The following is a 27,133-nucleotide window of genomic DNA, read 5'->3' as shown; positions in this document are numbered from 1 at the left end:
AAGTTTAGATAAATAAATTTCATCTTCATTTTTATCCCTATGAAACGTACCCTAATATTATGTTGCCGACGCTAAGCTAAGGTGACAGAACAGTATTGATGGAAGGATGGGTGAGTTCCACCCAACCCGGCCACCATAGCATTGCTGAATAGTTTAGTCCATTATAAAAAAGGAAAAGTATAGTTTAGGCTTTCACGCACCACACGCGTGGCAAATCGTGCCACGTGATTCCTCGATAACGTACAGATTTTGAATTACCACTTCCTAAGCCAATCTAACGGTCGGATCTGCTGTCCTTCCCCGCATCACCAGCCGTACGATGATTCCTTCTCTTGCTCCAAATTTTAGGGTTACTGTCGGATTGCCAAAATGCGAAAAAAAGGGGGCTTTAATTCCACTGCAATGTATCTGTACCTGTATGTATATAATGAAAAGCAAGTCTTTGGGAGCTTCGACTGGAATTAAAATTAAAACTCAAATGTCAAATGTCCATGGAGATCGTGGCGGCGTCAGCCGCCTCTGACAATTCCTTCCGCGCGTGGAGAGACGATCTGCAGATGGACGGGTTTGATTTTTGAATGCCAAAGTTCGCCATCTTTGTGCCTGTGCCTGTACCTGTGCGTCTTCTTCTTCCCTTAATAATAAATCTCCTTGTTTTTTCCTCTTTATTTTTTCTTTTTAGGTGTTTGGGGCTTGCATTCGGGAATCAACATTCTTACTGATTTTCTCCCTCCTTTTCAGAAACTGCTGCTGGTTTGCTGTTGAGAGAGAGTGAGTGTGAGTAATAGCGGATCAAAAAAATTTCTGGGTTTTTTCTGCTTCGTAGAAAGCATGTCCTGGTTGCTGTGTCTCGGGTGGTTTTAGAGAGAGATCAATATGGCTTCTTTCTGCAGGAAAACTGGATAAGTATTGTTTCTGAGACTTAAAGTTGGTTGTTCTTTATTTGCCTTTTCTTGCTTTCTCTGATGCTTGCTTCACTTGGGAAAGAAGGAACTCTTTTTCTTTCTTTCTTTCTGTGTAAGCCATTTCTTGGATGCCAAACAACGCTTATTCTCTACAGGTTTCTGGTTTCTTTGCGTTTGATCCTCGCTTGCAGAGAAGCGGTGGAGGAGGCTCTATTGTGATCTGATGGCTGTTAAAGCTAATGCGCTGTGACTGACAGTGAGAGGCCAAGCAAATTTAAGGTGCTTTTAATTTGAATTTATGGCATTTATTCTGTGGGGATGGTCTCATTTCAAATACAACTGTGGACAGAGGCTCCTATCTTCTTTTCAAAGCAAAGTCTTTGTCTGCCTCCATGATATCTGTACTCTCAAGGACAAGCATAGGAAATACAGCTAGAACCCAATTTGCCCCCTCTACCAAATCTCCCTTCGGATCAGATCTAACTTTTCTTCCCCTTCCTTGATCTGAAATTTTGGATATTTAAATACAATTCCATTCCTGAAGAGTAAAGTTGTAGCTTTCTTCTTCAGAGTTGGTAGGACTCCTTTGGTCATGGTTCTAACAATTTTTCAATTTTTTTTCTCGACTTATTAGATAGAAATGAATTACAAGCTAGAATATATGTAGTTGCCAGCATCAAGCAATGTAATAAAGGCTTGATATTGATGTGTAGTTGTTGATGTTAGCGATGAGATCACTTGAAATAACTTTTGAAAGGCCTCGTGGGGCTTTATTAGGTGCTTAGTAATTGTTTGTGGGGTCTTGTTTTCTAGCCAACGGGCAATATGTGATCATACAAGATTCTGGAAGCTGCTAATCTTGACCCTTCTGTTTTTTTTTTTGTTGAAGTTTCCAATTCATAATTTAATGTCTCATGATTCAAACTGCTCCACTGCTTTTGATTACACTCGTAGCTTTTGCTATTTTTCTCTCACCCGGGTCATATTTTTGAGGGTTTGGTTTGCCTGAATTCTAATTTTTAGCTTTTGTTTTTTGTAGAAAAGACATATCAAATATTCTCACTTCTCATTTCTCTGGCTCTGGCCCTCTAAATATGAGTTATTGATCATTTAAAGCAATTTGATTCATGCTTCAAGTCATTTTACGCGAAGCAAAATCACATCTTCAAGTTTATTCATCTGGGAAATTGATTTTGAAGGATTTGTTCGTCTCTAAATTCGAAATTTTCTGTTGTTTTAGTTCCCTGTTTGATCCCTTAACCAATCATGGTGGAAGATGGTGGAAGCGATGTTTTGGTGGATTTCCATTCGGCTGAAGAGTGGTTATTGCATGCCCAAGAGCTTGTTCCGCTAGCACTGGAGAAGGCGAGGGATGTCAAGGGTTTTCCTGGTAGGTGGAAGATGATAATTTCAAAGTTGGAGCAAATCCCGTCGCGTTTATCAGATTTGTCCAGCCATCCTTGCTTCTCAAAGAACACACTGTGTAAAGAGCAGTTACAAGCGGTTTCAAAGACGGTCGGTGAAGCAATTGCATTGGCAGATCAGTGTCTGAAAGAGAAATACGAGGGGAAGCTTCAGATGCAGAGTAATCTCGATTCGCTGTCAGGTAAACTGGATTTGAATTTGCGAGACTGTGGACTTTTGATCAAAACCGGGGTGCTAGGCGAGGCTACCTTGCCGCCTTCATCTGTAGCGAGTTCTTCGGCAGAACCAGAGGCTGCAACTCAGAGCAGCATCAGGGAATTGCTTGCACGGCTTCAGATCGGGCACTTGGAGGCCAAACACAAAGCTCTTGACAAACTTGTTGAAGTCATGAAAGAGGATGAAAAGAATGTTTTGGCTGTTCTGGGACGCAGCAACATTGCTGCTCTAGTCCAATTGCTTACTGCAGGTTCTCCCCGGATCCGGGAAAAGACTGTCATGATTATTTGTTCGCTTGCCGAATCAGGGAATTGTGAGAATTGGCTTATTCTGGAAGGCGTTCTTCCACCTCTTATAAGGCTTGTCGAATCTGGCAGCACAGTGAGTAAAGAGAAAGCCACGATCTCGCTCCAAAGATTGTCCATGTCCACAGAAACTGCTCGTTCGATTCTTGGGCATGGCGGGGTTAGACCATTGATTGAGATCTGTCGAACCGGTGATTCAGTTTCACAGGCTGCTGCCTGCTGTACCCTCAAGAACATATCCGCTGTTCCAGAAGTGCGTCAAGATCTTGCTGAAGAAGGGATCATAAGCGTCATGATCAATCTACTCGATTGTGGAATACTGTTGGGATCAAAAGAATACGCAGCCGAATGCTTACAAAATCTCACTTCAAGCAATGAGGATTTCCGAAGGTCTGTTGTTTCAGAAGGTGGAATTCGAAGCCTGCTGGCATATCTCGATGGCCCCTTGCCCCAGGAATCCGCAGTCGGGGCTTTGAGGAATCTAGTCGGCTCTCTCTCTGTCGATGTCTTAGTTTCTCTGGGTCTCCTCCCTCGTCTGGCTCACGTGCTAAGATCCGGCTCACTGGCCGCGCAGCAGGTAGCCGCATCTTCCATTTGCAGGCTGTGCAGCAGCTCAGCAGAGATGAAGAAATTGGTGGGCCAAGCCGGCTTCATTCCTCTGCTGCTCAAGATGCTGGAGGCCAAAACAAACAGCGCCAGGGAAGTTGCGGCACAAGCAATCTCAAGTTTGATTACCCTTTCGCAGAACCGGAGAGAAGTTAAGAGGGATGATAAGAGTGTCCCAAATTTGGTCCAACTGCTGGAGCCCAGCCCTCAGAACACTGCAAAAAAGTATGCCGTCTCATCGCTTGTGCTGCTTTCCTCGAGCAAGAAATGCAAGAAGCTGATGATCGCGTATGGCGCGGTTGGGTATCTGAAGAAGCTGTCGGAGATGGAGATTCCGGGAGCCAAAAAGCTGCTGGAACGGTTGGAAAGAGGGAAGTTGAAAAGCCTGTTCAGCAGGAAATAAGAAAACAAGTACTGTGAGTTGTTATATGTAAGGTTCTTGTTTTGTCCTCGGATCATGTAATAGTTGTTTCGTTGTCTTCTTTAGCAGATGAACTAGCTAGGAGTCATCATGTGCAAACTTCCGCAGATCTATGGAATCAAATATTTTGTCGTCTACACCCTCTTTAAGTCTGTAGAACCCTGTCCTCTGCCTCTCCCATTCTCTCCTTGTCTGATCAATCATGTTTTTTCTCTTCTCCTTCACGTGTTTGTATATATGTGTGTATAATCTGAACGCTTGATTTTGTTTATATATCTTCTAAATATAAAGATCTGAGTGAGATCTGAATGTCTAGTGATTCCCAAAAGATTAGTTTAGATGTTCTCCATCATTTGTTCAAATCAGAAAAATTGTTGAGGCTTGATGTTTATTTGCTGTAAAGTTAGATGATTAACAAATAGGATAGTTAAATTTGAGCAATAAACAAGCATAAGTAACATACAATATAAATAGAGGTTCGGCTAATTATCAAAAAGCTTATATATCCTCTCTCTCTCTCACAAGAATTCAGATCATTTGATTAGGTATTAGTCTCCATAAAATTAATGCAATAGATCAGAACTCATTAATGTTAATTAATAAAAGGGAAACACACAACTCTAGAGGCGAAATAGTGACATAACTTGATAAGGATCAATGCTTTAGAAAACATTTTAGTTTTGTTTTTAAGGTAGTGTTTGTTAGAATGAGTAAAATAAAATTTTATCAAGATAATTTATATGTAAAATTCAAGATAAATAATGTGAAAATGAGATAAATTTATTTTGAAAGTTTAAGATAAAAAGTTATGTGAAATTTTTTTATAAAAACACAGAGAAGAAATATAATCTAACACTTTTTTAAGAATAAAGACATAAAAGTGTTGTATGAGTATTAAGAAATGATTATATAACACAAAATAAAATTTAAAATTGGATAAAATATTTAAAATGTCTTGACAAATTTCAATCGATTCAATTGAAAATTGTTGATGTTCAAGATTAGCCGACCGTGATTCGTAGGCTCATAATGAGTAAATAAGCCCAAAATGTAAGGAGGAGAAATGGAATAGAACGTACATGGGAGATTTTTATGTGGTTCGGTCAAGACGATACCTACTCCATGATTGTTCTCTGGACATTTCGACAGAGTCACAACATATTATTATCAGTGTTTCCCCTCTCATTTTTACAATTGTGTTTTGACCCTCATTTATAGTGAGGGGTGTTTATAATTGCATAAGATATAAAAGTATATAGATGATATAATGGACACAAGTTATCCTTATCATCTGCATAAAATCAGGAGTGAGTTCCTCATTACGAGAAATCTAACTTGCCTCAGGTAAAATAAGTAGGTCATTACCTCCGATTATTCAGCAGCAATGTTGTTATGCGAGCTGAATAATTTGATCGGTGAGCTGAATTGTTGGTCAGCGAGCTAGAGGGATCGCTGAGAGCTCGTAAAGTATATTGCTGAGAACTCGCTAGGATCTACGACTTGAGATTGAGTTTCAGCGATGCGTGAGTTTAATCTGACGAGCTCGACTGTTGGGTCTATTGGGCTTTAGGCGATTGGATCAGCCTGCTAGGTCGAGACCAGCCCGTTTAACTCTTTTCGAAAAATACTCATAATAAAAAAAAATAAGTAAATTAATTACACAATATTAGAGAGTTAGGATCAATCTAAATTGATCAAAGAACAAATTTAAAAATCTAGGACAACACAAGTAATTACTTGGGTCGACTGAAGTTGCAATGGATTACAAAAGAATATTTATATAAATTTACCCTTGAGATCATTTTATTGTAATGATTACTTCTAAAACCAGCAGTTATTTGTTCCTTGTACCAAGACAAGATTGGAAAATCCAATCCAATATGACATCATCGAAGACATTAGAAGGTGTTTTGTTACAAAGACTTGAGTCAGTCCACAGCAGCCGAAGAGCCCTTTTACCCTTCCCAAGTTTAGCTTATCATCAACCACCCTCACGTGTTATATAATATCTTCCACACAAATTTCAAAAAATATCACATAAAAAATTTAAAAAGTTGTTCTTTTTGTATTTTAATTTTATATTTTAAATATCTATTTTAAAATTACTAAAAATATATTTTTTTTATCATCTTAAAAAATTATTTATCAAAATAAAAAATTAAAAACTACGTTTATTTTGAAATTTTAAAAAAATTATTTTATAATATTTTATTCAATAAATTAGAACACTTTAATACTAGTATATTATTAAATAATATATACATTTTGAAATTGGTGAATGTTATAATATACTTTTTTTTCATTACAAAAATAAATTAACTTTTGCAATTTGTAATCGAAGAGGCGTTCAGAGTAAGGTGGGTCGTCAATGGTAGGCTCAGACGAAAAGCGGAGACAGATGGTGTAAGCGAACGACGAAGGGTAAGAGAAACGACCGACGAAGGCAAAGCGAGGCCGCGATTCGAACGATGATGGTGGCTGAAGGCAAACAACAATAGTCATTCGACACTTGAAGGTGATGGATCTAGGTTGCTGGTCACGATGCAAGAGGAGCGAACAATATCGACAATGAAATGTGTGGGCAGTCAAACAACAGGGGAGGTCGACGATGACTCATGGCGATAATGGGGGTGGTAGGTCCAATCAACGACCAAGCCTTGAAGAGAAGAAAATAAAGAAGAGCGAAGAAAAAAAAGAAAATAAAGAAAAGAGAAAGAAGAGAAGAGAGGAGTTAAATCTAGATTTTGGAGAGAGAAAATGAGAACAATCTTTTTTATTTTTCGCGTTTTAGAAATTTAAACGTGTTTGTGATAAAAACAATTAAAACTATTTTTTATTATTTTGAGTTTTTTTATAATTTTTTTATTTTTAAAAATAAGTTTTTAAAAATTTGAAAGTATGCATATTTTTATTATTTTAAAAAATTAAAAACGATCAAAAAAATAGTAAGGAGAATATGGTCTTAATATTCTAGTTTAGTTTGATTTTAGAATATAAGTGAAACATTTCGTCACAATCACGTAATTTATTAGTTGGATCAAAATATAATTTTGTATTAATTAATCATATATTGAGAATTCCGTTTATCTTATTGTAGCATTTCATATATTGGTGTTTCTTAATTAAGGCAATAAGTAGAGTGGCCTTGATTTTTGATTGTGCCTCTTCGCGGCTAGTCTTCACTTCTCTCGGCGCCGAGTGCATATACAAGCCTTAATCGTGTTGAGAACAGCAGAAAAAGGTATCTTATCTTATGGGCCACGTAAAAATGACTTTTGACAGATTATCCATCATCTTATTATTCTTCATGAGATAGTCTATTTTTTATAATATGAATAGAATAATTGGTGTTTTTATATCACCAAGCATTTGGAGACGCTACCGCCTCATTACGTGAACTCCTATTCAATATTTTTGAGATAATTATTTTTATGTAATTTTTAATATTTATGTTTTCAATTACGTTAGGAGAGATAAATCACAAATTAAACATTTATCCTTTGCACATAACGATCATCAAATTCATAATTCATCGAATTGACACCAGCATATTAATCATCCGATCACCCGACTTATACTCGGGGCATTATTCAATTTTCACGGTCATTACAAATATTGTGGTGTTGCATTATCGGAATCTCTCAATGAATTGGTTGCATGATGTGCCTATTGGTGCTTCTAGGTATGCCTTCACGCTTTATTGTTCTATTTTGATGGGTTTGATGATGGGCATGTGTGGTTTTCAGCTTAAAATTCGTCCTAAATTAAGTTGCATTGCATGTATTATTCTTTCCATTCACTACATTATTTACTTATAAAAAGAAAAACAGTTTTTATATCTAACTCTACCCACTTATTTATAGACGGTGGACTATAATTTTGATTAAATTTTCTATTTTTGTCTATGTTACACGAAAACGAAAACGGAAATCGGAAATAGAAACGTGGAAACGAACATTTTTCTAAAAAAATAAGCATAAATAGGGTCCAAAACAGAAATAGAAAACGTTTCGAAAATGTTTCCGAAATGGAGAAACGGTTCCTATGAGTTGTTTCTGTGCAACATAAATTTTTGTCCCTGTAACACATGTTTGTGCCAAATTATAATTTGAGTTCAAATAAGCTAATATCGATTTTGATTAAAATTTAAGTTAGAGGAATTTAAAATGCAAAACCCATAATAAAAATTTATTTTATTAGAGTAAAGAAATTCATTTTGTATATAATTTTATTTTTACTTTACAAAAACACTATTTCTAGTCTATTACTCAAATTAATAATGCTATAGTCGCTAATAAATAATCTTATGGAGATTACTAAAATTAAGTGTTCTTGCTCTAAATCTAAAATAAATATTTCTTATAAATAATAATAATTAGTAGATAGTAAATGTAGAGAGCTAGTAAATTTTTAGGGATAACACAGATAGTTTATCGCATGCGTTTAGGAGTTTGGGATATCGTGAGGTTGTGGATTCAATTTTACATCAGTGAGAGATTGTGAAATTGTCTGTCTATCCTAGAGGCTAGGCTCTGGGTTCCGGCTCATGGTGAAATTGTCTGTACACTTAGACCGGGTCAAGGTGAAATATGAGTTTTAAAAAAGATGGGACGATTTAGGCAAAAAACTATTTATGACCAAGAATTTCTCAAATTTCTCAAACTACAAAATATATGTACATATATATATAGCTAGTAAAGGGAAAAAAATAAAAAATTTGATTATAAAAATTTAATATTATTTACATATTTAAGTTGATACTCGTATTAATATCTCATTAATTAATTATCAATACATTCTTCATTAAATCATTTAAGCGAGGGATGTATTTACAATTCATTCAAGTATTTGTATGCATTGCTTGAATGAATTATCAATATATCTATTATTAAGTCATCTAAATTAAAAATATATTAATAATTAATTAATAAAATATCAATATAAGTGTCAAGTTTAAATGTGCAAGTATTATTAAGAGCCACTTTTTAAGGAAGACTCCAAACTGTAGCAGATATTTCACAACCGTTGGTGATTCCGGACAAAATTAACGGCGATGATCATCGGAAATTTAAGTGGGGGCCCACGCTGATAGTTGACAGTTGTCATTCGAAGGTCACGATCCCGGCTACAGTTTGCTTAGGCGGCATGGGGAATTCGCAAAAATTTGTTAGTTTGTTTCAGGAAAAAGAGAACCAAACACGCCCTTATCGCATAAAATACTCTATCGTAAAGATGCTCATATAAATGTATGAGCTGTATATATAATCCTTTTCTACTTTTTAGAGAGAGAAAGTCTTCGGTTCGGACTTCGGAGAGGAGAGAGGACTCAGAGGAGCTGAGGATTTTGAGGCAATCGGCTCCGGCGCTCGCCCCGGTGAATTCAAAAATTCTTTCTCTAAACACACTCGTATATAGAAGTTTATATGTAGATATGGAATTCACAAACCCTAGGTTGTTGTTTATATTGATTGTTTATGGAGTCTACTTTAGGGATTATGAGATATTGATTTTGTACTCTTTATGGATCAATAGGTTGTACTTAAGCTCAATTGATTTGGTGCTTGTTAAATTTTATTGAGATTAGCTTTTCCGGTTTGGTTTCTTTGTTCCATCTTGAACTTGTCGAGTGAGAATGTAGAGTTTCTTTTTCTTCTTTACTGGATTGAATTCAATGGTATGTCGTGTTATTCGCCGTTTCATTGCTGAGGAAATGATTGGGAAGGCGAGAAAGTGGAGGTTTAGTGATCGTCGTTGACGTTTCAGCTCAGAAAATTATGGAGTTGAGTCAATTTATGTTTGTTGTTGCAGTTGTCCGTTTTATTTTTATCGTTGTTATGTGATAAGAAAAAACAATGGGACAACCAAGTGTCTTCAAGCTAAAGAAGAACTTAAGAGCTGCTCGACTGAGTTTAATTATCGTTTTTCTGTGTTCAATTTTCATTGCTATTTTAAAAAATGAAAACTTGGGTAAAAAACATTTTCTAGTTTTTCAACTCTAATTTTACAACTAAACATTTTCTAACATTTTATGTTTCAAAAAACAATAAAATTCATTTTCAGAAAATTTAGAAAACATCTTTTGATGTTTTCTAATTCATAGTATAAAGTTGAAAAATTAGAGAATTGTGTTTTTTGTTTTCTAATTGAAAGTTCGATCATTTAATAAAAAGTTGGAGTTAGGAAATTAGAAAATGTTTCATAAAACTGAACAGCCCAAAATATTATTTGACAACAATGGTTTGATTTCAGTTTCTATTAATCTTTTTTATAATTTTCTGTCTTTTCTCCCTGACCTTCCTGTTGCTCACAACCAGAGTTGTCAAGAGGTTGCTAGTGACTCCTTGACTCACCTCTATTTGTCGGAGGTTGCCAATGGTGAGAGGTGGGAGAGGAAGAACATGAAATCAAAATGAAAATTGTGAAAACATCTTTTTCTTGGTTGAACTTTGTGGAATATCAATTGTTGGTTTGGTTTTGGAGCTTTTGCTGTATGAACTAAGTGCTTTTATATGTTATTGCTTTTAGCATATTGTTACTACTTTTTTATGCCTTTGATTTTGCCAATTTCATAATCAGCTAGAATATGTTATGCCTATTTATTGGATTCATTTAGTGATTTCATCCAGTTCTTCCTATTTAGAGGTCTGTGGCTTTTAGGTTGCCACCTTGCCACGGCTTAGTTGATCAAGCTCCATATGCTGAAACGTGATGCTCTTGATTGTCAATGCATAATGTCTCAAAGCAAATTTTATGCTGCTTTCTATAAATAGCCGTGAAGATGCAAACCATGTTTGGCCAGTCTTTATTCAACCTTACTATATTTAGGTTTTGAATGGCTCTCATTGCATGCGCTCTATAATCGTTGTCAGATATTTTACCGTTGTGTGGTTTTTTTTCTTTCCATGATTTCTATATATATTGAGCCAAATTTGTTGGCATGTGGTTTTTGGTTTTTTAAGATTTTTATATATTTTGAGCCCAAGCTTAGTGGGGTGCAAGCTAGATAAGTTTTTGAAATATTGTGTTTGCTTTGAACAGTTTTGGTGTCTAAATGTCATTATTTTCCAAAAAAAATAATGTACATGACATGCACAAAATGGACTTGTCAAGTTCCTTTGCCCTTGTTTGATGTATATTGGATTTTCATGAGATTTAGTTCACCTCAATGAGTATATCATTGACAGTGCACATCGTTGTCAGAAAAAAGAAAGAAGAATGGAGCTTCTATATTAAATTCTGTGTTAAGTGAGCAATACCTCGACTCTGCAGGTAGACTGAGGAATACAATGAGTACACTAGACGTAGCCAGAGCAGAACTTGCCCTCCTGGTTTTTTATTTGAACAAAGCTGAAGCAAGGGACAAGATATGTAGGGCAATACAATATGGTTCAAAATTCTTGAGTAATGGTGAGCTTGGCACGGCACAGAATGTTGACAAGTCAACTAGCTTGGCACGTAAAGTTTTTCGTCTTTTTAAGGTCAGAGTTAAATGCAGCTGTGAGTAATAAGTAGGGTAAATATCTTTTTACTTATTTATTTTGTTCTCATGGTTAAATTCATTTATATGAAGGTTATTGTGGAAAATCTTTTGTGTATACTCATTTTGTTTAAATGTCCTTTTATTTAGTGCCAGGGGAATTGTATTGGTATTTGTTTTGTTGAGTGACTAGATGCCTTTGAGCAGTTAAATCATTCAATAGCAGAAAGTGCAATTAAACCTATATGGTTCAAAAATTTTATCTGTACTGCCTTCTTATTCTTTTATTTATTTGTGCAGTTTGTCAATGATTTGCATGGACTTATTAGCCCAGTTCCTCAAGGAACTCCTCTTCCCCTTGTGCTGCTGGGAAAGGTTCAAAACAATCTACTAACTTAATCTTTTCTTATTGTCCAAGGTTTAATCTATTCCTTTTTCTGATGCCTTGCTTTTGTCAGTCAAAAAATGCACTATTGTCCACTTTCTTGTTTCTTGATCAAATTGTTTGGCTTGGCAGGACTGGCATTTATAAGGTATCGGATTCCATTCTTTGTTTAATTTCAATATCTCAACTAATCTCCAAGAGATACTCATGAGAACAATTTGGATATTCTTTTTATTTTACTTAGAACAAAGATCGCGCAGAACTGATAGGCAGGATATCTCTTTACTGTTGGATGGGTTCCTCAGTTTGCACTACCTTGGTTGAGGTTTGCAGCTTTCTCCTTTGTCATCTACTTGTGTATTTATCCATTTACCCGAGAAAGTATTTCTAGCTTTTGAAAAGCTCATTGTTTTCATAGTACATATAGTTAATTCAACACATTTAGTTGATATTATGGTAACCCCTTTTACCATCCTTAGGTTGGCTCTATTTGCGATGAAGTTATATTGAAGTCCTATTGCGTCAATGATGTCTGCATGTTTGTAGAATGATTTCGTGGTTAGTGAGTGTTTCTAGAAAGAGATATAAGGGTTGCCTTGTAGAACTTACACGTGAAGCAGATTGCAGAAGCCAACTGGAATGAAAATTATTATTTTAGCATTGAAGGCTATAATGACGTGATTACCTTGCCTGTGGTGAATAGGTAAACAAAGTTTGCAGAGTGTAAGTTATGGTTCTACTACTGTTGAGAGTAGTTCTTGGAGGTGGTATGAGACAAAATGCTGTTAATTTTCTTCTGAAATTGTTGAGGTTTTATAAAAGGATCTGGTGAAATAGAGAGAAACAGCTATAAACTTCATACCATGACGTAGAATTGGTATATGCTCCTGGGGGAAATATGCTATAATTTTTGCAGAGGAAATGCTCTCTCTCTCTCTCTCTCTATATATATATATATATATATTATTTTTGTCCATTTGATATTGCGAAGTATGAAGTCTAATGTGTGCACCCATGATTTTCTGTTTCAGATAGGGGAGCTTGGGAGGCTTTCTGCATCAATGAGGAAATTGGAGAAGGAGCTCAAAGAAACTAATAAATATAAGGTAGTTTAATATGGTTGCATGTACTTGAATACTTTCAAGATTGTAGGGAGTCTTCTCTTTCTGTATATAATTTATCTTCCCTTTTTTTTGGGTGTATTTTATGAGCGCAGAATGAGCAGTATCGAAGTAAAGAGCAGAAGTCGAATGAGAGGTCATTGGCACTGATTAAAGCAGGTATGGATATAGTGGTTGCAGTAGGGCTGCTTCAACTGGCACCCAAGAAAGTCACACCCCGAGTTACAGGAGCATTTGGATTTGTTAGCTCTCTCATCTCCTGTTATCAGGTGCGTACCTAATAGCTCCCATTGGAATTATCTTTGGCATTGTTACTCTTTTACATTGGTTGGCTCCCTGTTGTCATGTAAAGTGATACCCCACCCATTAAAACCATGGATCTTAATTCCACTCTCCCGGGACTTATGTACTCCAATGTACGGGAAAAAGCATAAATTATCAAATTATCATCCTACTTTTCTATTACTTTTAATTTTTATTTATTTATTTAAGCCCTTCAACTTTGACATGGAAATTAATGTAGTTCAGTTATTCACTAATAAATTTTGAAAGAACTAACATTAGATTAGATGACTATCTTTGCCATATGGCTCAAGATGTTGCCATATGGCTCAAGATGTTGGTCAGTTAATTACCAGAGATGAAAAATTTGAGAATTGAGATGATGTTACAATAGATGTACCGACTATAGAAGAAAAGACAAACTAAAGCATAAGATTATTTGTGATAGATTAAACCTTATAGTGTTGCTGCTAGTTTTATTTTTTTTCACTCAGGTCCACAAAATAAATAAATGAAAGGAGAGATAAAGGCGATCTATCTTTTTGATAGTCTCGTCTAATTGGCTCTACTTTGTTTTCTGCAGTTGCTTCCACCACCAACGAAGACCAAAGCGCCATGAAGGAGAGGTAGCTTGAACTCAACAATGTTCTATGCTGTTGGAATGACCATTGTGTCGTTGGATATATTTGTGTTTAGTGGGGGATTTTGGGGGAATCTGCGTACAGATGGGGTTGGCATAGGAAATTGGCCTTTTATGGTTTCTTCCCTTTAAAGACTTCCAATATACTTTAATGCTCATAAAATTGGGAGCAAAGCATCAATCCAAACAATTACTTGTATTACCCACATTCTCAGAGACATTTATTTTCAGCAGACTGCAATCTCAATCATTGCCAGTACAGTTTTATGGAAAGGAAATGCGTCTAATTCATATTAAAATTGGCCGCCACCAACCACAAGCACGTGTACAAAGCGGTTAGCATGCCGAAAGCATGTTAGATCTGCATATTCCATCATCCCAAAGAAAAATGCGGGGGGAAGGGGGGGAGACATAAATGTTAAGATCCACCAGCGCTTACTATAGGACGCAATGGGGTTCTAACAGCAACGATATATAAACACAGAAAGCCAAAGGGTCATCCACAGTAGAGCCTCTCATTTCCGGGGGACCGAGATGGAGCACTATCAAAAAAGAGCAACAAACCGTCTAAAAAAGCGAGAGATAACGAAAATCCAGGATTTTACATTAAAACCAGGTCAAGATCATTCTCATCGTCATCCCATTCATGGGGCTCCAGATCTGGTACATTTCCATGCAACATGTTAAGCAATTGCTCCAAACCTCTCAAGTTCTCCTGCAACGGCAAGTTTCCGACATGGCAGTATGGAGAGATTGGCGGAGGGCAGTTCTGAGCCTCTGGGTAGTGCTTCAACAAAAACTTCCCCGACGATGGTTCAACAATTTCAACGTCAAATGCAGGGTAAAGAGGCCGTCCCAGAACCTTAACATGCGAAACACTGCAGCATATCAATGAAGCAAACAAAAAAATTAGGAGTACACAACGACAAGCTTACACGATTTTCTCCTTGAATGATCTTTCGGATAACGCAAGAATGAGGGGCAATCATAATGGTATGGAATCTCTTCAGTTTCAGGAAAACAAAAAACAGAAAAAAAAAAAAAAGACACATTTCCAAGCACTAGCGACTGATCTGGCAATAATAAATATGGGGCAAAAGGGTAGACAATATGTAACTGCCTTGGACGCAACAGAATGAAAAAAGGATATTAATAAATTCCAATCAGAGCATATGTACGATGCCATAAAAAAAATTTGAATCTGTGGGTCAGTGAATATTAGGCTATGTTTAGGAAAGGTTTAGTATCTCGGAATGAGAATGAAAATAAGTGGAATGGAATAGAAAATCATTTTGCCACGTTACAGAGAGCTATCTAAATTGATGGAATGTTCCATTAATATACAAAGAATCTCAATTATACTTGCATCATAGTTATAGAAAAGAACTTTTGTAAAAGTACCGGGGACAGTTTTGTCTATTCATAATAACGCCATCTTTCCACCCACTTTTTCTTTCCATCCGTTCTCCCCCAATTTGAGGGAGACAAAAATTGCTGATTTGAAGAAGATTATAGATTGAAACCCTTTCCATCCAATTCACTTCTATTCCATTATTAATAAGCTTCCCAAACAATAGAAGATTGGATGGAAACCCTTTCCATCCAATTCACTTCTAATCCATTATTAATAAGCTTCCCCAACAACGTGAATCCCTCTCCATCCCTTGCCATATGATTCTTTTCCATTCCATCCCACTTTCCCAAACTTAGTGAATAACTGTATTTATAGGAGTCAATCGAACTTTTAGTGATACAGCAAAAGTCCTAAGGGTATTATCAGTTCTGTTTTCCTCCCACCAAATCAACCTGTTACCCATTGGCCAACCTAACAACAATTATTTGAACATAACCTTAAAACAAGATTCTTAGAAATACCAAACGGAGGCCCAATATTTAAAGGAAACTACCAAAACAGTGGCGTTAGTTACAAGGATCATGGATATGATAAAAAAAACCCCACTAGTATGCTATAATTGGCTGAATGCAAGCCCCATACACAGTTGAATCAAAAAGCAAATAGCATACCATCTGATTAACATACGTATAAATAAATATACAAGAGGACTAACCATATATAGAATAAGCTATCCATTTCTTGTCTCTGAACCCTACCCAACAGCTCAATCATTAAAAATCCACCAACACAAAGCACGGGTTCTGGTAGCTTGAACTTCTGCAAGCAATTTTCCTGTTTTCAAGAGAGTAATTTAACTATTGTAAGACAGTTGCAAAAGCATTTGGCGTGAGGAAAACACAACACTGATTATTTTGATCTCTTAAGATATGGAAAATTTTAATATACAGTTTAAAACCCATAACATACTGATACACCCGAGTACTCATAAGAATCTGATATACATGACTCCAAACATTGAAGCAATATCTGACCAACAATAAGATTTTATTAGGAGTGCATCTTCTCCGTCTCATGTTCTAGTCTTGAGGAACAACAATAAGATTTTAGGGTTTTTGTTGGTGAAGATGCAAAAATTCTGCTTGCCTAGGAGTAAGTTAGAGAATGAAAAGACAAGAAAAGGTGAGCAGCAGGATAGAAAAGCATACTCTTTGGTCAAAAAAGATTGGTGGGGAGGAAATCATATCAAATAATGGCATTATGTTATTGTAGAGTTATTAAAAGTAGAAAGAGAGGATAAATAGATAGAGACTGGTGAGTGGTGACAGTGAAGGATAGAAGGCAATCAAGCAGATAACGGTATGACCAGTTGCCAAGAGTTTTACTCCTTAAAGCCGAGTCAAACTCCAATAAAAATGTAAACAGGAAAGGAGCACTTGGATAATAGTAAAGCATATCTTAAGACTCTAGCAATGGGGATTTTTCAAAGGACAGGAAAAATAAAAGTACTTATGAATGTACCTCTCTATGATAAATAAACCAAAAAATAATTTTTTGTGACAAATACCTATCCATTTTCTTTTTGGTTCTTTGTAGTGTATCCATTTTCTTTTCATTTTCTAAACCCATCAAAAGGTAAATAAATCTGTCACTAATTTATTTATCTTCTTTTCCTATCATTTTCTAGAATTTTTCTTCCTTTATTCCTCATATCCAAGTTCCAAAATATATCATAAAAGGTTAAGATGAACTACTTAATTTTCCCTTTAAGACAAAGTTGACTCACAATCTCTATCCACTTTGCATGGCAAGAAGGAATTTCAAAAAATTAAAAAGAATTGTTATCAGATATCATAATTGTAGAGAAAAATTGATAGAGACAGATTAGTGATAATGAAGGATAGAATACAATCAAGCAGATAATGGTACAGATTAGTTGCCAGAGTTTTAACCCCTTAAAGTCAAGTAAACTCCAATAAAAATGTAAACAGGAAATGAGCACTTAGATAATAGAAAAGCGTAAGTACAAAAAATATATGTTTTTATACATGTACCTTTTATGCATAAATAAAACAAAAGATTATTTTTTGTGACAAATACCTATCCGTTTTCTTTCTTTTGTTCTTGCAGCATAACCATTTTCTTTTCATTTTCTAAACCAACCAAAAGAAAAATAAATTTGTTATTAATTTCTTTATCTTCTTTTCCTTTTATTTCATTCCTCATATCCAAGTTTCAAATATATCATCAAAGGTTAAGTTGGACTATTTAATTTTCCCTTTAAGACAAAGTTGACCCACAATCTCTCTTCATTTCATCTGGACAAGAAGGAATTTCAAACAATTAAAAAGAATTGTCAGTAGATAACACCATTGTCAAGAACAATAGGCTTAACATGAAGCCTACTACTGCCAATTTCACCAAAAGAGTAGTGTTTCAGAAGCCACAAAAATTATGCATGTAACTACCTAAAACCTGGTGGCATGGAAGTATGTGTGTGTATGTTCTCAACTTATCAAATACACAAGTATGTACGTACAACTTTTCTCAGCACAGATTGATATGGCATTACACGTTTCTCAGCACATCACATGACAGGATGTCAAACTGGAGAAATTGCATTAAGTTGAAAAAATCTAGAGCCAGATGGCATTTGAAAGAGACTTTGGGAATTCTCCAAAGCATGTTCTCTCAAGATTTAGACCATGGATCTTCTGATAACACCTTAGGATCACTAAATTGGGAAAAGAAGAGAATGGTGTATCTGGATAAAATGCTTCCTTTCACTCAAATTTATGAACATGGCCTTTCAGAATAACAACCAGACAAGTTTAGTCTTATTCACAGGGCAACACTAAATAGCTTATGGCTAAATACATAACTTCCATCCCAATGCAGTATGTTAACTTTGTGCCTTTTTTTCTCACACAAACAGTCACCTAATAGCTGATCTGTAACAAGAATCATATAATAATTTGGAGTTACAAAAGCATCCCCACCCTCCCTCTGGGAATGCTGGTGTGTTAAAGAGAATCACAAGCTGACTGATTCCGATATTTTCCTGACTACAGCGGCTTCACATTGGGCTCCATAAGGAAAGCCTTGATAGGAGCTTTGTAAAAAATAATGATGGTTCAACTGGCATTCCAAAAATGATCGTGAATGTTTGTTGATCTAGATTATTCAAGGTTGTAGTGGTTGGCAGAATATATTGGTAAACCAGTGAATTTCAATATGGTGTATTAAGAAGGTTGAAATCTCTTAATAGAGAGATAGATGAGAGAAAATAGCTGAACTTGGAAGCCAGAAAGTGGTAATCCCTCCCTCCCTCCCTCCCTTGAACATATGTTCCAATTTTCTGCATTGGAAATTAATTTTCTGTACTTATAACATGTTTAGGCATTTTTCAAATTTTCTAAGCAAAATAAAAACTCGAGACTTCATAGAAAATGAGAGATAGAAAACAAGAAAACATTTTCTACGACTAAACAGCCATTTACCCTTTTTGTGTTTGTCAACTCGAAGCAGATTTATGTTTTCAAAATTATAACAATACAATGTATCAGGCCATACTCCCACTAGGTGGGATCGGCTACATGGCTTCTAGCTTGTCAATCATCTCCATCTATGGGTATATATTTTGGAAGGCTAATGCATATATGTGCAAAAGTTCCCTACCAAGTTTTTCTTGCTCCTCAATCTCTTTCGCTAAAAATTTCTTCCATTCCATCCATTAGAATAATGATTTTCTTTGACCCATGACTCCATCTAGCACCTGTAGGGCACTTAATAGATCCACGCATTTGTGGCTTAACAATATATCGTTAATGAAATAGAGATGCTTTCATATGTTAAGTTGTTTAAAATATACAACAAGAATTGCCATATCTCCTACTACATTAATACCCACGTTATTTCAAAGAGCTACGTCCACTATCCATGCCCTAGGATCGGTCAAACTAGAGAACGGCTAGCAATCCACAACATACCTAAAACTGCAGGCTAAGAGCACACATTCTAAGGAGGTATCTTCTCCATCTTATGCTTGCCAGATACTCATAAAGAAGGTGTTGATATGAGCCATATTGGGTCCTATTGTTGTCAAAATATATCTGGAATCTGACAAGTTTCAAACATAGGCACACTTGCATAGCATGCAAACGTGTAAAACAATTGGAAACTAATAGCAAATCATGTGGAGGCAATTAATAAAATCACAACAATGTGGACATGTACCTATTAATTTTTCCTCATAGGAATTTAAATGTTACAAAGTTTTAAGCCTTAAACTTGCAATTCATTCAGGAATGAAGGTATATTCACCTTTTACCAATATATAGAACCTGAATATAATCTTCATTCTTATTCTTTTGATACAGTAAAATGAAAATATATTTCTTACTGAAAAATGGAAGGCTTGTAATTTTTTATATCCATACGAAACATATTTATTTGGTATAATGTCCCTAGTTTTTTAAAATAGCTCTCTAAGGGGTCCATATTATGACCATTCAAGCTTCTTAGGTGGCAAGTTAATTTTGGATTACAGTAAGAAAACATAGAGGCGGAGAGCAAATTGGAAAAAGTTAACATGGTATTGTTCTAGCTAAGGAAGACAACGATACCAATGCCACTTCTGGCATTGAAGGTGGCTACCTTATAAACAATTATGGGAGGAGATCCTGCAGAGATGCAGAGGGAGACAGGAAGAGGAGAGGTGATTTTTTGTCACAAAGCTGTCTTTTCATTGGGAAGAATAGTAGGAAAGAATGGTAGTTTTGTCCATTAAAACAATGCATGAAGCTAACAGCTGCAACTACCCAGTACATTAGCACTTTCCCCCTTTCTCCAAGCAGAAAGGAGCTACTAGACTTTGCCAATAAATTATTCATGACATACAGAAGAACAATGTGACTCTTTAAAGCTGTAGGAAAGTATATCCCTTTACAGGTTAAAACTCACCTGAACCATTGGAAACTCCTGCGAAGTGTATGTCCATATGAACTTATCATCAGCAGGAAGCTGCATTGGCAAATCCGTAAGATCATTCTTTATAACTGTTGGGGATTTGGGATGACCCATTCGGAATCGAACATATTTTGCAGAATAAATGGGAAATCCAGGCTGAAAATAAGCTGGAAAGGATAGAAATAAAAAAAGATTTAACTGTTGATCAAAGGCAACCGTGCAATACAAGCTCAATGAGAGCACAAAGCATTATAGAGAAGAAAAGTATAACCTTTGAAGGGCTGTACACTGATTTCAGTGATAACACAAAGATCCGCAATTAATTTATATATTAAGGTCTCAGGAACCATGGGATCTTTCTGTCCTTTACTCGACCAATATGAGGCTCTCCTTCGAACTGTGTCCCTTGGATCTAAAGTATTACAAATGCTTTCTTCTGGATAATTATCAGTGCTGGAGGCACTGATTGCCTCTGCCATGCAATCACTTGCAGTGAATGTTGCAAGAGTTTGACCTAGGAAGGAATAGGACCTGTGTTCCCTTTCAAGAGTTTCCCATTCAGCTGAATTGCTAGATCCAACATCGGCAGATTTTCCTATTCCACAGTTTGGTTCAGTTACACAAGCAACCCCAAACAATTGAGGAAACAATCTCAAGCACAACTGCTTGCAAAGTCCATTCGCAATTACTGCATTACAACAAGAAATTCACCAGTAAATTCCAGCACAACATTATGAGAAGGCTTAAGAAAGAGTATATGTCAAGTTTGGTTTCACAGAAATGCCGTACCTTCCCTTAATACAGAAAAGGAAATAGAAGAAACCATTTTGCAGAGCTGAGATAGATAGTAAAGGGAACATTGAAAATGCAGTCTCTCTAGTTTGATCCCGTTTTACAGTTTCTTAGTAGCCTAAACTGCATCTTAATTAAAACTTTTATCTGTTTCCCTGTATATATGTTTCCTGTTATGTCATCTTGTTTGTGGCAATAACGTTCTAAAGATTTCACAGGTGTATAATCCGGTCACTAATATACATTGTCCAAAGGGTCCTCCACCTAAGTAAACTCGAGAGATTGAAGAATAAGGCAATATGGAAAGAAACTCCATAAGACTACTTTTGACAAGAAATAATACCTTAACAGTGAAACAGATTGTAAATTGGCAAGCACCAAATAGTATAATTGATATTAAAAGAAAAATAAGAAATAGTCTTTCTAGCTCTCCAACCATTGGGATCACGACGACCAAGAGGGTATCCGAAACCTGTATAAGGATCATAATAATATTTAACAATTTTGTGTGCCTACAGGCCCTACACAGACAGACCCCACAGCCAACAGGTTTTGTGTTTTCAAACATGTGTGTCATATCATCAAGAAAGAACATGTCAAATATTAAGGAAAGTATTTTAGAACCCAGAAACTGCAACTGAGCAGGTTTAATAACATTATTACCACAATAATCATAGTGAAAGAAGACATATGAGTACGAGATAAAAAAGATAAAAACATTAATTAATAACTTATGGGTTTAGGACTTGTAAGGCACTATAAAACAGGATCAAACTAGAAAAAAAACTGATTTTTCTATTTCTTCTTAACTCCTTCCTCCAAGAAAGAGAGTTTCTTCATTATTTTTCTCTGTATCTGCGAGAGTGAAAGGTACAGCACTTTTCTCACACCAAAAAATGAAAATAAAATAAAATAAAAAATGCTAAGAGTAAGATATGGAAGAAAGGTATGGTAGACTATATTTTTAACAAGAAGACACCTTAGAGAAATTTGGATTGAAATGCATTGATTAAGCATCTACCATCTAATTTCTAGTTAATATCTACGAGTAAAAAGGACCAAATTATATAGTTGAAATTTGAAAAGGAAGTAAGGATCCTTTCTAGCTATTCCATCAGCAGATTCTAATAATACTCTTCAGACATTCTTGCATGTCTACCAGAGATCCAAAGCCAAAAGTTGTGTTTCCAGCCAGAGTTTTCTCAAGTTAATAATATTAAGGATAAAGAAGTGTTTGGAGAAGAAATCTTAAACTAAGATGTTAAGCCTGGATTGTTCTGACATCCAATGGGCAACCATCAGATTCAAGGGAAACCTTCAAGATGCAGTCATGAAAAACTGCACTGGCCATCCTACAACAATGAGTTGTCACAACCCCAGCGGTGTATTGGGCATAGTATATCACATGTATTAGTTTGTGTTGTACCTTACAGCTTTGCTTGCTTGTACCTTCAGTTGTAAAGCCTACAAACAGGCTTAATCATACAGAATTAGGATATTATGGAATGGTAATCAGATTGTCTTTCTCAAATTCCCTCTCTTTCTCAGTTCTCCCTAATTTCTCTCTCAATTCTCTGTTCTCCCTCTCAATCTCCTCTGTTCTTCCTCTATTCTTGCTCTAATTCTCCCTCAAATTCTTCCAATTTTCCATCCAAACCCTAGGTAAACCCTAGGATCGTGACATGAGTCCAGAGTGCAGGTAAAGCTCAAATTTATGAGCCACATTAGGATGTGTACAAGACATGCACAAGTGTGGCCTTAGAATTAAATTAAAAATTCTAGTTAAGTAATCTAAAAAAAATATGGATTAAGGCATTCAAAATTTGCTTATGTTTTATTGCTTAAGAACAGCTCTTGCCTAGTGAATCACAGATCATGCCAGTTTTGCTGAGCCCAAACTTATTTTTCCTCTCTTTGGTTTTTCTATAAGCTTTCTTCTACCAAGCACCCCTATTGAATAAGATGGCAAGTCTCTATGGTAAAGGTTATTTTGTGTATTCAGGAGTCCTGAAGCCAACAAATATGTCTCACCAAGGTAAATTGAGATTAGGCAATGACAACAAATACAGCTCAGACACATGGAACTCAGAAATAGCCATGTCATCAACACCCCCCCCCCCCCCTCCCAATCTTTTCTCTATCTACAGCATATATAAATCTTATCTCATTGGTCTTCCTTCTTTCGCTATCTTCTCGTCATTGCTCTCCCTCACTTATGGTTCTTCTCATCTCTACTTTGCAGAGTTCCCCCTCCCCCCCCCCCCCTTCTTTTTTCTCTCAGGAGCAAAATTGTTAAGTTCTTCTCATTCTGTCATTTTTCTCCTATTTTCTGTTTCATGCTGCCATTATGTTCTTTTACTGGTACTATGGCATCTCCTTTATTCTACTGCTGCATTTTTTAGCTACAACGCGTATTCTGGGCATTGTACAACATTTTTGTATCATTACCAAAAGAAACTAATAACATTATATACCCAGTGTCATTCCTTGGATCACTTTTACATAATGAAATTTCTTTTTCTGTCACTTATCCATATGATGGCATGGACATATAAACACCATACTGCAAGAATTTCTACTTAAGGTACCTATTACCCAACAATTTAAGACACGACTAGGAAGCATGAGCGCTTCTTCATTGCATGTCAGACACGTCAGGTATGAACACTAGGTACTCCAAATCATAAGTCAAACATGAATTCTTTATCGACTTAACTAACCTTATTAACTTGGCCCCTCCATAAGCCAACACCAAAGATGAGGCAATCTAATGGTTCCCATGGTCAGCCATCTCCCTATAACCATTTTCATGAAATATTTCTCTTATGAGTGAAACTTTACAACCATCTGCCCAATTGGCTCTTTTTAACATCCCTATCCTCGTAATACCTAGGCCACTCTCATCTGAAGGCAAACGGATCTTATTCCAACTCATTAGATGGTATCTGAATCAGCCCCCCAGGCTACCGCACTAGTTTCTCTCCGCACTTTCCCAGCCTAGATCAAACTAAGGTGAAAAGAGACAACAAAGGTAGGAAGGCTTGATAAAATACTCTAAATGATAGTCTCCCACCTTTAGATGCCTAACTTTTTTCCAATAGGGAGACATCAAGCTGTGTAGTCTATAAAAAAATCAACCATATGAACCAAGAAAGGCAGCCAAAACTGAACATTATCCACAACTCACATTGCAGTAATCTCACTATTTGCAAAATCTACAATAAATTTGTGGATGATCTCGTTGACTTTGTTCTTAGTTTGGACAAGGATATGCATTTCACTGTTTGTATTTGGCATCAAGTCCTAACTAGGATACACAGGAATAGAAATGGAAAACAAAAACCTAACCAAGCAACCATAATATGCTAAACAATAGAAAGATTGATGAATAGAAGAAACCATATGAGCAGTCCCAATCAAGAGTGAATTCAGTAACCTAAATTTCTGGATCATCTCACTGTCTTCATCCTTAATTAAGATAAGCAAGCATGAATGTGTATTTCAGTGTTCCTGGAACAAATTTGAGGTAACATAGATAATAAGATAGAAATGAAACAATACTCTGTGCAACTATGAAGATTGCCAAAACAGAACTAACAGTAGAATGTTTTAAAACCAGCAGCCATTTCATTTTCAAGTCACTGGCGGTAGATTACAAATTGGCTTAACAAAGTCATTTAGATAATGCACCATTATCAAGTTAAAAAGCAGAAACAGGCCAATTCCAAAACAACATGAAGACATATGTCTGCATCACAAAATAAAACTGTTAGGATAAAAGCACATGCAAAAATAATAAAAGACACATAGATGCAAATATACAGATGGTGTTATGACTGAAATGAAAAACATTAGAGTTAGACCATTGCACTCACCAAAATGGCGCCAACAGCGGGATACAGCACTTGAGTGGATGAGATCAGATGGATCATCCAAATGCATGAGAATTTTGATCCCCATGTCAGTTTGAAGACATTGCAAGAAATCAACACGATCCTCCATCTAAAATAAACAGACAGAATCACATACAAGCACTATTCAAACTCCAAATAGAATTTCAAATCATATAAAAACATTCGCAAGAAATTACAGAGAGAAATAAGCACTCATATACATATCCAAGCGGAAATTGCATAGAATTAAAATAGAATTTGACAAACGTGACAATTTCTTCCACACATTTCACTGAACTGGAAATAGACTAAAAATTCTGCAGGAATCCAGTACAACAGATTAAAAACCCTAATTGACGAACATAAAGATAGCGATTAACACTAGCACATGCGAATTCAGACCGAAACGAAATACACATACCTACACGTAAACACATGGATACAAACAAAAGTAAGTGGCCAATTTACGAGGTTTATTTTATCTATCGCTGGATTAATTCGACAAAATTTGTCAAAAAAAGGGGATCTCTTACACATAGCTAGGAATCAACGGCCTGAAGTCAGGAATTGGATACAATCGCACCGACGTGCAACATTGAAGCAATCGGAAACATAAACAAATGCAAAACGAGGATTTAACAACAATTAAACATTATTAGATTTTCAGAAAAAGAAATAAGTAAGGGAGCGAAAAAGATTTAAAGGAAAAGCAAGAATAGAGAAGAAGAAGAAGAAAAAAGAGTACAAAATCTTTTTGCAACCTTTGTTATCGATGTTAGCGAAAGATGAACCTGAAGCGAAGCACCGAACGAAACCTTAGAGAGAGAAAAACCATATAAATATATATATATATATATATATAGCGAGAGAGAGAGAGAGAGAGAGAGAGAGAGAAGAGGATTTGCAGATTGCAGTGATATATATAATCGGCAATTTATCGCCCACCACCTGTAACTTCTTCCGGAAGTGCCAAAATATGGCTGTCTTATCAACTTCCATTGCTTAATTCAATTCTCGAAATTCTAACCGTACTTTGCCATTCTTTTATTTTTTTTTTTAATATTTTAATTTCAAAAAATTAAATTATGCAACACTAATGTATGTAGATGCAGTTTAGTCACTTTTTAACACTCTTTTTTTCTATTATTAAATAAATATATATATTTATATTTTTTTTTATCAAAAGTTAAATATATATATTTTAAGTTCCCTTTCTTATATTTCATTGATTGAATTTCAACCTTTAAGGTTGCCTTGATACTAAGATCCTACAAGTTTCCTATTTCTTTTCCTTTTCCTTAGTACAATGGTAATTAATTTGTGGGTTTGTTTGCCTGTAATTTTTGTAGATAGCTATGTGACCCACACTCGGCTCTATATGTGGTTGTGAATCTGACACTCAACGCCAATTGTTTCATTATCAAATCTTTTTTCTTTTATTAACAAATATTTATGAATTACACGCATTAAATAAAATAATAAAATATTGTATTTAAATATAAATCCTAATCTCAAAAGAGATAATTAATTATAATCTCTTTTTAACAAACGAATCCTTAAAAAATAGCATATTTGTGTATTATTTGACATATTTAAATAAATTTTAAATAAAATCAATTCTTGGTGTAACACTAAAATTGTTCTTACTTTATTGTGACTTAAAAGGTCACCAATTCAATTAATTAGACTGTATTCTCTTTGATTTTTAATTTTTAATTTTTAATTTTAAATTTTGAATTCATTTTCAATTTTCTATTTTGATTGTCTGTTTTTAAAAAATTGAAAACACGTTCTCTTTGTTATTTTGAAAAACTATTTTTGAAAACAGAAAATTAGAAAACGCGTTCTCTTTGAAATTTTAAAAATAAATTTTTAATAATATTTTATACAAAAAAATTAATTACTCAATAAATTAAAAATATTTAATATTAATATATTATTAAAAAAATATATACATTTTAAAGTTAATAAATTTTATAATATTTTTTCCCATTATAATAGTAAAATATGAATAAATATATAAATAAATGTGTTTTAAATTTAGAGTTTGTTTTGAATGAAAACACTCAAAACAATTTTTTGTTGTTTTGAGTTTTCTTTACAATTTTTTTTTTTTTTGTTTTCAAAAATGCATTTTTAAAAATAACAAAGAGAACGCGTTTTCATTATTTTAGAAAATTAAAAAGTAAAAATGATTTGAAAACAACAAAGAGAACGGACCCTTAGTTGTTGCGTTTTTCCTTTTCAAAACAAAATATACAAAAACCATTTTGAAAAAAAAATATTGATTTTAGTTAAATTATTATATTAACAATACACTATTTTTCTATATATTTCTTATAA

At 35.1% G+C, this 27,133-nt stretch overlaps 3 protein-coding genes across 7 annotated transcripts; 2 read left to right on the top strand and 1 right to left on the bottom strand.

The window, feature by feature from the left end:
• The first annotated feature begins 355 nt into the window (after positions 1–355).
• Positions 356–4,147, top strand: LOC127802673 (uncharacterized). 3 transcript variants are annotated; one of them, XM_052338626.1, is made up of 4 exons: positions 356–617; positions 742–906; positions 1,097–1,184; positions 2,146–4,147. In XM_052338626.1, exon 4 carries the CDS (start codon positions 2,172–2,174, stop codon positions 3,858–3,860), a length of 1,689 nt encoding a protein of 562 aa, XP_052194586.1. In that variant the 5' UTR covers positions 356–617; positions 742–906; positions 1,097–1,184; positions 2,146–2,171; the 3' UTR covers positions 3,861–4,147. The 3 variants fall into 3 exon arrangements, with proteins under 3 accessions (XP_052194586.1, XP_052194584.1, XP_052194585.1); XM_052338624.1 differs by having other exon boundaries at positions 1,061–1,184; XM_052338625.1 differs by having other exon boundaries at positions 742–1,184.
• A 4,937-nt stretch (positions 4,148–9,084) lies between these two features.
• LOC127801646 (peroxisomal membrane protein 11D-like) lies at positions 9,085–14,044 on the top strand. The gene is made up of 8 exons (XM_052336951.1): positions 9,085–9,252; positions 11,148–11,356; positions 11,656–11,730; positions 11,814–11,888; positions 11,985–12,065; positions 12,772–12,846; positions 12,957–13,130; positions 13,727–14,044. Exons 2-8 carry the CDS (start codon positions 11,165–11,167, stop codon positions 13,760–13,762), a joined length of 708 nt encoding a protein of 235 aa, XP_052192911.1. The 5' UTR covers positions 9,085–9,252; positions 11,148–11,164; the 3' UTR covers positions 13,763–14,044.
• A 27-nt stretch (positions 14,045–14,071) lies between these two features.
• Positions 14,072–25,723, bottom strand: LOC127801645 (F-box protein At4g00755). 3 transcript variants are annotated; one of them, XM_052336949.1, is made up of 7 exons: positions 25,552–25,694; positions 25,324–25,344; positions 24,773–24,899; positions 20,377–20,793; positions 20,100–20,272; positions 15,853–15,971; positions 14,072–14,661 (listed from the first exon to the last, which is right to left on the bottom strand). In XM_052336949.1, the coding sequence occupies exons 3-7, from the start codon at positions 24,897–24,899 to the stop codon at positions 14,385–14,387; spliced, it is 1,113 nt and encodes a 370-aa protein (XP_052192909.1). In that variant the 5' UTR covers positions 25,324–25,344; positions 25,552–25,694; the 3' UTR covers positions 14,072–14,384. The 3 variants fall into 3 exon arrangements, with proteins under 3 accessions (XP_052192909.1, XP_052192908.1, XP_052192910.1); XM_052336948.1 differs by lacking the exon at positions 25,324–25,344 and having other exon boundaries at positions 25,552–25,723; XM_052336950.1 differs by lacking the exons at positions 25,324–25,344; positions 25,552–25,694 and adding an exon at positions 20,895–21,752 and having other exon boundaries at positions 24,773–24,898.
• Between the last annotated feature and the right edge of the window lie 1,410 nt (positions 25,724–27,133).

This window comes from Diospyros lotus, chromosome 5 (genome assembly GCF_014633365.1).
Source record: "Diospyros lotus cultivar Yz01 chromosome 5, ASM1463336v1, whole genome shotgun sequence".
Lineage (NCBI taxonomy): Eukaryota > Viridiplantae > Streptophyta > Magnoliopsida > Ericales > Ebenaceae > Diospyros > Diospyros lotus.
The sequence above is the reverse complement of the archived record's forward strand: the minus strand, read 5'-3'. Positions and strand labels throughout refer to the sequence as shown.

What these genes read in the sequence shown, in the direction of transcription:
- LOC127801645 (XM_052336948.1), bottom strand. Translation starts at nt 24,899, where the DNA reads ATGGAGGATCGTGTTGATTTCTTGCAATGTCTTCAAACTGACATGGGG. An exon ending in CAGTGTACAGCCCTTCAAAG is followed by an intron (nt 20,273 to 20,376) that starts GTTATACTTTTC and finishes TATCCTTTCCAG; the next exon opens with CTTATTTTCAGCCTGGATTT. An exon ending in GATAGCTTATTCTATATATG is followed by an intron (nt 14,662 to 15,852) that starts GTTAGTCCTCTT and finishes GATATGCTGCAG; the next exon opens with TGTTTCGCATGTTAAGGTTC.
- LOC127802673 (XM_052338626.1), top strand. Translation starts at nt 2,172, where the DNA reads ATGGTGGAAGATGGTGGAAGCGATGTTTTGGTGGATTTCCATTCGGCT.
- LOC127801646 (XM_052336951.1), top strand. Translation starts at nt 11,165, where the DNA reads ATGAGTACACTAGACGTAGCCAGAGCAGAACTTGCCCTCCTGGTTTTT. An exon ending in TTTGCACTACCTTGGTTGAG is followed by an intron (nt 12,066 to 12,771) that starts GTTTGCAGCTTT and finishes TTTCTGTTTCAG; the next exon opens with ATAGGGGAGCTTGGGAGGCT. An exon ending in CTCTCATCTCCTGTTATCAG is followed by an intron (nt 13,131 to 13,726) that starts GTGCGTACCTAA and finishes TGTTTTCTGCAG; the next exon opens with TTGCTTCCACCACCAACGAA.